This window comes from Erithacus rubecula (assembly GCF_903797595.1).
Source record: "Erithacus rubecula genome assembly, chromosome: 17".
Lineage (NCBI taxonomy): Eukaryota > Metazoa > Chordata > Aves > Passeriformes > Muscicapidae > Erithacus > Erithacus rubecula.
Genome location: NC_136669.1, coordinates 14695311 through 14705469, shown reverse-complemented (window position 1 = coordinate 14705469; position 10159 = coordinate 14695311). Strand labels below are relative to the sequence as shown.

General features: G+C 50.8%; 1 protein-coding gene across 2 annotated transcripts; it reads left to right on the top strand.

Moving 5' to 3' along the window:
• The first annotated feature begins 675 nt into the window (after positions 1–675).
• Positions 676–9492, top strand: TEDC2 (tubulin epsilon and delta complex 2). 2 transcript variants are annotated; one of them, XM_079321100.1, is made up of 10 exons: positions 676–784; positions 858–956; positions 1114–1169; positions 1620–2280; positions 3685–3738; positions 5546–5630; positions 5956–6064; positions 6281–6382; positions 6783–6994; positions 9276–9492. In XM_079321100.1, the coding sequence occupies exons 1-10, from the start codon at positions 759–761 to the stop codon at positions 9417–9419; spliced, it is 1548 nt and encodes a 515-aa protein (XP_079177226.1). In that variant the 5' UTR covers positions 676–758; the 3' UTR covers positions 9420–9492. The 2 variants fall into 2 exon arrangements, with proteins under 2 accessions (XP_079177226.1, XP_079177227.1); XM_079321101.1 differs by lacking the exon at positions 858–956 and having other exon boundaries at positions 703–784.
• The last annotated feature ends 667 nt before the right edge of the window (positions 9493–10159 follow it).

The following is a 10159-nucleotide window of genomic DNA, read 5'->3' as shown; positions in this document are numbered from 1 at the left end:
GGCAAAGTACCTCTTCTTTCCTACTTTCTAACTTTTTGTTAACTCCGCAAGAGGGAGGACTGGATTTCTGCTTCTCAGCTGCCTGAACAGACAGTGCCGAGTGCCAGCTACGGGCTCTTCTGGAGAACTGCACTGCTCCGCAGCAAGAGCTGATCCTGACGGGATCCAGCAGCGCTCGGAGTACGCGGCACCAACCCGGCAGCTGCCACAGCCGCAGGGCAAGGCACAGTTCTCTCTCCATCGAAAAAAACCACAACATTTCTCTTTCACGCTGATGCACGGGCGGCTGTGTCCGCTGGGCTGAAGGTGGTTCCGCCAGGGGAACCGGGCTGGCACCGGCCCGGGCTGGTCCCGCTGCCACCTCCGGCTGCGGCGGCCGGGGCTGTGTGTTCGCGGGGCTCTCCACTGCCAAGGCTAAGTGGAACCAATCCCCTCGAGTCTCACCCACGAGAGGCCGGGTACCCGGGACAGGGGACGGGCCCTGAGCCCCCTCAGAGCGGGCAGCGAGGGGAAAGCGGCTTCCCCGGGCCCAGCGGGGGCTCCCCGGCACTGTCCCCCCGCGGCGGGCAGCACAGCGAGCACAGGGCCCCTGCCTAGCACTCTACCCCCGCGGCGGAGCGGGCCCCCCGCGCCACCCGGATCGCCTCAGGCCGCGGCCGCTCCCGCCGGCGCCGCGCGGACACGCCCCGCCGCAGGTCCTGGCAGGGCGGTAGCGAGCGCGGGGCCGGTGGGAGCAGCGGCGGGGAGCGGCCGGGCTGATGCTGCCTGCGGGCCGCGGCCGAAGGTGAGGGGCAGAGGAGCAGAGGGGCAGGGCAAGGCCGGGTCCCGCGGGGCGCTGACCGCGCTGGGCCTTGCAGGGCGGCGGCGGCGCTGAGGGCGGCGCTGGGCGAGGGCGCGGAGCGGCGGCGGGAGCTGGAGCGGCGGGCGGCGCGGAGCCGGGCGCTGCTGGGGCGCTGGTGAGTGCGGAGCCGCTGTGGGGTGACCCCCTCCCGAGCCCCTCCGTCCCCGGGCGGCCCGGCCGGTCCCGCAGCCGTGTCCGAGGCCCCGCGGGCCGCGGGTGCTGGTCCCGTCCCGGTGCAGCAACGCCGGCTCCGTCCCGTTTGTTCCCTGCAGGGATGATGAAGAAGAGGAGCGGCCACAGCCGCAGCCAGGCTCCAGCACTGCACACGGTAAGCGCTTCCCCCGCGCGGTTGCCGCTCATGTCACACTGCCCCGGATCTGTTCAGTGTTAGGAGTCATTCCAGTACTCTGCATGCACTAAACACTCCCTCTGCCGTTTTCCTCCCGCTCTCCTCCTTGGGGTTAGCTTGGAGTCGTGCCTCGTTAGCCAAGGCCGGCAATAAAGTGACTGTGGGCCTGACCCGAGTGTGGCAATGTCACTTTTTGAGGGTGTCTCAGAACTGTCCTCCTGTGGCTCACATCCATCCTGGGTCTTCAAAGCTTCTGGCAATCCTGCTCGCATCCTCTGTGCAGTGGCTGTTCCCACAGCTAAAAAAAATGCCCTCTGCACCATTTTTTAGGTTTTGTTTCTTTCTGTGCACCTGGCAGAGCAAGTTAGTGTAGAGTCAAATGGGAAGCATCCAGATTTGAGCCTTCTGACAAGTTTCCTCTTCTTGCAGAAGACAGGCCTTCACCCAAGGAGCTAGAGGAGCTGGAACTGCTAAACAGGGCCTTAGAGAAGGCACTGAAAGTCAGGAAAAGCGTCTTGAAAGCTCCGTTAGAGGCTCAGGGAGCTACAGAACAGAAATGGGCAGGTGAGGCTCATGCTCCCAAGAAAGCTGAAGAGCAGCAGATGCCTGTGCCTATTAAGGATGTTCCTGAGTGCAGGAAGGTGAGAGCTGGAAGCAAAAAGCCCTTGTTGTTGAAGAAGCCCTTTCCATACCAGTTAAAAGCCCCTTACAGGACTGACCCAGATGTGAAGAAACTGCAAAGGAAAGTCCCAGCCAGATGTGTTTCTCAAGGCCCCAGGACAGCTGGGAAGATTTCCTCAAAAGGAATGACTTCCAAACGAGGAATGAGTCACAGGACAGCAACTGGTGCCTGTGCTGCAGCTGAACCCCAGGAGACACCTGGCTTGTCTGAATCTGCCCCAAATGAGCAGCAGAGCTTTTCTGGAGGGGATTCAGCTGCAGGAAAGAATTCTGTAGCTGCCAAAAAACAGTTACTTGATGCAGGGAAGAAAAGTTGTAGTTTCCTGGGAGAGTGCAGCGAAAAGGATGACACTGCAGGTGCATGGGGAAGGAGCACCTCAGCAGGGACAGGCACCCTGCAGGAAAAAGGGTAAGTGTGGGAGGTGGGCACTTCTCCCATTCTGCTGCACACTCACAGGCATGTGTACAGATCCTGCTGGCTGTGGCTGCTCTGGGGGTCCCAGCCTGGCTTCATCTTCCTCACATCCCTCTCAAGAGGAAGGATCCTATACAGTTTAAAAGCCTTTATTGTGGTTGAGTAAGTGTTTTCATTTTAAGGGCTTATTCTTGGATGGCTGGGACTTTGAAAGCCTTTCAATTAAAACTTTTGATGTTTCATAGTCCCCTGTGAGTGTTTTGGAAAGCTGTCTCTGTAGAGCTTTCTTGAGCCTTAGCTTTCCTCTGAGTGTTCTTCTATTATAGCATATTGATTTTTTTTATTTATTCTGTGTTTTACACAGTGATAATACATAATGCATGAATATTCTCTCTCTCTTTCTCTCTCTAAAGCATGTGTCTGGTGCTGTTTGGAGTGATGGCATCTGGGTTTAATACTGTCCCTGTTAACCTCTAACATACTGCCCATGTAACTGCACAAATCAGGACTGATAAGGGTGCAGTTGTTTCAAAAGTTTGGTGCAGGAAGGACTATGAGGGGAATGTTAGTGATATTCTATGTAGAAAAGTGGCAAAATAATACTTGGAAGATTGGCTTTGCATTCATGCCAGTCTGTCTTGTTTATGTAATTTCTTTCCTCTTTTGCTTTAAAAAGTACTGAAGCTCAATCTGATATCCCTGGAAAGTTTTGAGGGATATTTCTCTCAGCTGCCACAACCTAACTCTTGTGTTTGTGCTGGGAGGAAATTATCCCTTTTCATTGGCATTGGAAGGGCCCCAGGACACTTTAGTGACAGTTGCTGTGGGAACAGGGGTCTGCATTCAAACATTTACTTAAATTCCCAGCTGTGGCCTTGCATTCCTGGTCTGCATGTGACTAACATCTGCCAACCCTCCTGTTTTTGTAATAACAATTTAGGGATTATTCTGCTTCAAGGTTAAGAATTCCCAGTGGAAGCTGGAATGTCTCTTTCCTATTTCTTTGAGTGTGATATGGTGCTAAGCAAAGCTGCATTGTCCTGCTCAGGAGGGGTGACAGGGTATGGCAGAGCAGCTTCCCTGAAGGTGTTGTTTCCATGTCTGTACTCTGCTGTGCCATGGCTTTGCTCCCAGCTGCCCAACCTGGATGAACCTCTGATTGGTGGCAGGATGCAGGAGCTCTCCCAGCTCAGCTCCATGATGCCTGTGGAGTCAAATGAGCAACCTCATCTTCTTTCCTTGAGGACAGTGTGAAGACAGTGGTGGATCCAATCTCCAGAGCTGCTGACATCTCCCATTGCAGCTAAATTAATTTCAGATTTTGGCAAAACATCATTCTCCCTGTTGGAAGACAATTGCTTTCCAGCTTCCAGGATTGATCCTTCTCCTGTTTTACAGATGCCAGCTGAAGCTCCCCCTTCTCTACAGAAAAGCCTATTCCAGGAACTCCAGGTAAGACCAGTCAGACCAGTTCAGTCCAGAACTACCCTCAGCTGCAGGGCTGTGAGGAGGGGTCGGGTGTGTGCCCCAGGAGGCAGTGACCCCACAGGGCATGGGGCCTGACCTGGGAGCAGGAAGAGCTCCCATACTGCAAGGCTGCTGCTGTGTTCTCCTGTTATGGTACCCACTAGTGCCACTTTTATTTTCTGAGTGCTAATTACTGAGCTGTGAAATTCCTGGAATGCTTTACTGGTGGGTTTAATGATGCAGCAGAAGTCTCTGCTGGTGCCATATACCTGTTGAAGGCAGGATATCCCGTGGGATGGGTGTCTGGATACACTATCCAGTCAGAGTTTCCTAAACCATCTCTGCCCTGCCTTTGCCTCTGGAAGCACCACCCACCACTGTCTGTTTTTGAGGCTGGTTCTGTTGCTGAACTCTCACACATAGCCAGCTACAGTGTTACTGCAGGGATGGTGCAGGTGGTTGGGGTTTGCATTCTCTAGTCCATTCTCCAGTCTTCTGGAAAGGTTTCCCACATTTCCTTTGAGAAATTTTGCCATAATTCAGCAGATTGCTCACTATGTGCTTTGTTCAGATATTAAGCATAAACCCTTTCTTAAATCTTAACTATAGCCCCTTGTGCTGCCCTCAAGAATTCCTCCTCCTCTTGGAAACTGTCATTTATCAGAAAACAGTTTGTTAGTTGCCCTTCTGCAAGTTATAAAGACTTTATATCCTTTTCACTTCTAAATTGAGCCTTTCAGCATTCTAATCACTTTGGTGTAATTTTATACTTCTCACTATTGCTTTCAACTCAGTAACAGATTGAGAATAACCTTTGCACTAAAGATCCTTTGTAGAGGATTTGCATCTTGCCTGGGAACTTCTGTTCTTTCCTGTTCCATTAACCTTGCCACTTCTTTGCATAATGTATTTCTGAAATCTGCAGATTCTAACATGATTTAAAAGACCCATTAGGCTAGAGAGAAGACACATGCACACTTGAGTTAGGCACTGCAGAACTATTTTAAGCATCCTCCTGATGGCTCTCACTTACTGCAGCAGGTTTTGGGAGACAGTCCTTAAGGAAAGGATGTTATGGGGATTGAGCATCCATGAGCGTGTTGAACTCTGAGTGAAATGCATCTGTTTGGTAGTGCTGTTATTTGTGCAATGCTTCATCAGTTGGTGGACTCTGGTGTGAAGTTCTGGCCAGCTTCCTCATGATACTGTCCTTAAACCTCTGCCTTACATCCCTGACATCCTGCTGTCATTCTGTTTGCCAAACATACCACTTTCTTTTCCCCCCTCAAAAAAATTATTAAAGAAGAATCTTGAGGAAGTTTGGAATATGAAGTAGCTGGGGTGAGAGTTTGTCCTGTCTGCTCTTTTTTTTTTGGTACACCTACACTAGCAGAATAAATGTACAGAAATGCAAATTACTTACTCCTAAGAAAGGAAGGGAATATTTGTTGTTTCCTATGGGGTATAAACACAGGCAGGACAATACACCAGAATGAGGGATGTGCTGTGAGTTCACATTCTGCTTATGGAAATGTGCTGTCTGTCTTCTGATCCTTCCTCTCTAAACAAAAGTAACAGGTGCTGATGCTTTCTGCAGGGTGGCCTTGTTGATCTGATAGTAGCCATGGGAATGAATTGGGAATGGCTGGTAAATAACCTGTGACAGAGAGTGGGGAGGGAGACACTTGTAATTAAAGCACTGATATGCCACACTGCTGTGTCACAGCTCAGCATGAGCACTGTCTGGTACAAAGGAGTGTAACTTCCACCTCCTGCCCCTTTGGAATTTCAGGGCATGGGAGAGATGTCGTCTGTGCCAAACAAGTGCAGATGCAGAAGCTGCAAGGACCCGTTTCATGGAGAGGATCCAGACAACTGTATCCTTTCCTAGCAGGCACAGGGTGCAGTTACTGTGCAATGAGCTCCCAGCTGGAGAGAGTAATGCCTTGGATAACAGCAGTTCCAGTTGGGTCTCTAGGCAGTGGGTTTTTTCACAGTACAGCTGTTGAGCATTTATAAAACTTCTGATCCAGCCAAACATGGCCACAAGGCAAGCTGTGCTGTGCTGTCCTCACCTTCCCTTTGCAGTGCCACTTCCCAGCCTGGTCCCCCTCTGCCGTGATCCCAGCTGGCCTGGCCTGGCTCGGGATGCTGCACAGAGCTGGTGCTTTGGAACTTTCCTTAAGCTGCTGCTGTTTTGAGTTTTGCTCCCCAAAGCTGACCCCCAGTCCTGCAGAGATAGAGGAGGAATTAAGGGCCCTCCAGGATGTTCCCTCCCATCTGAGGCAGTATGTGGAAGCTGAGCTTGCAGGTAAGGAGGAAGAGAAGGCAGTGGGAGGGCAGAAGGTGGAATAAGGATGATTTGGGCTCCAGTTCCATGAGTTTTGTATTCTTGGCCTGTGCTGGAACATGAGAGACATGAACATTCTCTGCCTGAAATAAAGGCTGGTGAACCCAAGCCCACTGTGGAAGCCATTTGGGGAGGGGAGGTTCCAATGCTCACACCTTTTCTCTGCTTCTCTTGTAGACCCTCCCACTCTGCAAGGAGAGTATGAAAGCCTTCTGACCTTGGAAGGTTTGCAAAGCACAGTGTCCCAGTGCCTGCAGAAGCTGCAGCTGCTGCGAGCAGGTGAGACAGTCCCTGTGTCTGTGGTCAGCTGTGAATGTGGCCCTTTGCCATCTGTGTGAAGGACTCTGGACCAAGGTCATTTTTCTCTTGATTATCTTTATGGTAATGGAGTACTTAATTCTCTAGTGGCAAACAAATCTGTGGTACCTGTGTGCATCCCCTCTGTGTTCAGGAGAGACTTGGAGCTTTGAACTGCTGTTGCAGTTCAAGATGGCTGGGGAGGGGACAATGCAGACCACAGCTTAGGGTGTCCTGATTGTGCCATGTGTGAGGAGCTTACCCTGATTAATGCAGTGTCTTTGGTCATTAATTTCTGGGAACAGCAAGTAGATCATAAAGTCTGCTAGTGCAGATTTAACTTGTATGCTTTTGTCTCCTGTGTTTTCTTCTACCCTGGCAGCTCTGGAGTCCCAGCTGAGGCTGTGCCCAGACTGCCCTGGGGATGTGGGTATTTGCTCTCCAGCCTGTGTCCCTGCCAGGGGACAGACATGTGACAGTGCAGACACGCTGGCTGTGCCTCTCCTCTCTTACTCCAGTCTCCAGGAGCTGAGGGACCTGTTTACCTTGAAGCTACAAGTGTCAATGCTGCACCAAGAGATTGCCTTACAAAAGGTGAGTCTGAAGTGCTCCTGGAGCAGAAAGGGAAAGAAAAGGACAACTGTGGGGCAGCAGCTGCTGTACAAGGTGTTGATGGGCAGCAGCAGCATAGCAAGGTCCCCCAGTCATGTTTCTGTGTTTATGCTTTGTTCTGTTTGTTGGTGAACTGGACTTTGGTTGTTGTTGTTAAGACCAGAGCAGAGGCCATTACATGTCTGACCCTCTCCTGAAAAGATTTTATTTACCTGTTCTGAAAGAATTTGGCAGTGGAGGATGTTGATGGTTAATGCCCTTTTTGTCAGGACTTCACAGCCCTGTTAGAGCACCCACTCCCTCATTCCCTCTGGTGTGACTTCCAGATGGTGAACTCCTCTGTTCTCTGTTGCTTTCCTTTTAAATCTCTAACCACTGTGCTGCTAATCTTGTTTTTACTGTTCTGAGACTGTAAGAACAGGGTAGGAGGTGTCAGCTTCTTCAGTAGCCTGAGCAGAGAGTTTGGCACACAGAGATTACTTGTTCATCTCAGCCAGCAGCAAAGGGCAGAGAAGATCTGTGAAATCAAATCTACTCCTTTGACCTATTCTTTGCCATTGGCCTGAGTGATAGAGGCTTTGGAAAAGTAATTTTCTGTAAGCCAGAGGAGCATTATTAATAGCTGTCTGCAGCCCTGTGGCTGAAGACAGATTGCTACCTGACTTCAAATGGGATTTCAACATTATAATCCTGAATTATGGATTATGAAGAGTTTGGGTTTTTTTTTTAAATCCACCCAAAATGAAGTGGTGACCAAAGCCTGATTCCTGCAGCTCTGTTGGCTGACTCAGTTTCTTCTGCATATGTGCCCAAATAGGTGTTTTGTACCAGGTGAGCCCTGAGGGTCTGAAGCAGCTTGGTGCAGAGTGTGCAGGATAAGTGAAATTCTTGGGATAGGTGAAGTGGGTAGACATGGAGCAAAATAAATATCCCAGGAAAGGATGTTCCTGTTTCTGGGCCAAGCCTGTTCACTGCCTTTCCATGGAGGAATGCCAAGTATCATAGAAATTCCTGGTAGCTCTTAGCCTGTCTTTGATGGTGAAGATGTTTCTTCTTAGGTATCAGGAGCAGAGCAGGTGGATGGAAGTGCAGCAGTGCAGCACTCCTTCATGTGCCAACTTTCTTTCCCCTAGGTAGTTTTCATGTCTGTAGAAAGAGACTTCCCAGAGATGAGCAGCTGTGTGCTGCTCTCCTGTCCCTGCACAGAGACTTGTGTAGAACAGGAGAGGGAGCCTCCTGCAGATACCCTGTACTCTGCTCTGTTTGGGTCTTCCTCTGTATCCACCAGGGAGCAATGATGGAATCACAGGATAACTTGAGTTGGAAGAGACCCACAAGGATCACAAGTCCAACTCCTGGCCCTGCACAGACAGCCCAAGAATCCCACCCATGCCTGAGAGCATTGTCTAAACACTTCTGGAGCTCTGGCAGCCTTTAGGGAGGTGGCTGACGTGCAGTTGTCTTCTCACCTGGGCAGGCAGATTGTGCAGCAGGCTGGGTGGGTTTTGATGTGCAGGCTGCTCAGACTTCAAAACCTCATGCCAGATGAAAAAAAAGGAAAAAAAAATAAAATCCCAGGCAAAATGTCTGTCTGTAAAATCCCAGGCAAAATGTCTGTCTGAACATTAATTCAAGAGTGGGGCACCAAAGGCCAGCTTTTGTCCAGTGACTGAAGTGACCTGTGCTTGAGTTGTCAGTCAGTAATCTCAGAGTTATACTGATGTTGCACTGGATTGTTTGACAGCATGAACTGAGATCCCAGCATAGGCTTAACAGAGCAGCAGCCAGGCCAAGGAATGTTGGAGAGCTTGAGCAGTCCCTGTAGCCTGTTCTGGCTGCAGTTGGCCATTTGCACCTCTGGCATAACTGGGAGGAGATGGGAACAGTCCTGAGTGCAAGGCTGAACTTAGCCTTGGGTGAGTGAGCACTTCACTGTGTGGCTGCAGAGCTCCTGAACCAACACCAGCTTCAGTTTCTTGCAGGATGCTGATCTCATGCCAGTACTGGGCCTTCCCTACAGCAGAGTAGCAGCACTGCCTCTTGTCTCACTGCTCTGGGAATGTTGGGTGGCTGCTGAGGTAGCTCATGAGCAAAAATGAACCACTCTGCTTTTATTAAATCTGACAAAAGAAAGTATCCATCAATAGGTTAGTCTGTTATTAGTCATACTGCTCTGATTAGATTTCACTTGTTATGCAGCCACTTCAAGGAATACTGGAGTGCTGCTGGCTCTGGTGACACTGTGTCCTTTGCTCCTGCCCAGGTGATGATGGCAGAGCTGCTGCCTGTCCTGGAGCCCAGGCCATTCCTGGAGGGCTCTGCAGGGCTGTTCCGGGCCATCCACACCCAGCTCTGTGAGGGGGGCCGGCGCTTCCCTGTGCTAGTGAGAGATGAGCTGCTGGACTGAGCTGGGGAGCCTCCTGCTAGTCCTGCACAGAGCCAAAGACAGCTCTAAGTAATAAATCTTTTCTATGAACTTCTTTACTCTGCCTGTTTATTCAGCTAAATTCCAGGAGGTTTTGTTATGAGGGGTTTTTTTTATTTTCTTTTTTTTTTAATTTTAATTTTCTTTTGTATCAGGAGGCCTGGAGCCCCTCTGCTCTGGAGCCAGGCTGGGAGAGCTGGGGGTGTTCAGCCTCGAGAAGGCTACAGGGACACCTCAGCCCCTTCCTAAAGGAGGCTCAGAGCCCTAAAGGGGCTCCAGGAGAGCTGGAGAGGGACTGAGGACAAGGGAGGGAGGGACAGGACACAGTGGAATGGCTCCCACTGCCAGAGGGCAGGGCTGGATGGGATATTGGGAAGGAAATGTTCCCTGGGAGGGTGGGCAGGCCCTGGCACAGGGTGCCCAGAGCAGCTGGGGCTGCCCCTGGATCCCTGGCAGTGCCCAAGGCCAGGCTGGGCAGGGCTTGGAGCAGCCTGGGACAGTGGAAGGTGTCTCTGCCCATGGAAGGGGCTGAAATGAGATGAGTTTAAGGTTCCTTCCAACCCAAACCAGTCTGATTCTATTGTTCTATATCACTTTACTGACCTTTTAACTGAGGTTTTGTGAATCCCCCTCAGGGCTTCAGAGACTCTGATTTTAGCTTTTCTTACAAGGCTATCTCTACCAAGCTCTAGATTCATGACTGCCTCAGTATGCTGACAGTG

Bases quoted from the DNA above. Each gene is read 5' to 3' on its own strand.
- TEDC2 (XM_079321100.1), top strand. From the start codon at position 759: ATGCTGCCTGCGGGCCGCGGCCGAAG. The intron at 5,631-5,955 runs GTATCCTTTCCT...TGCTGTTTTGAG, and splicing joins TGGAGAGGATCCAGACAACT to TTTTGCTCCCCAAAGCTGAC. The intron at 6,383-6,782 runs GTGAGACAGTCC...CTACCCTGGCAG, and splicing joins GCTGCAGCTGCTGCGAGCAG to CTCTGGAGTCCCAGCTGAGG.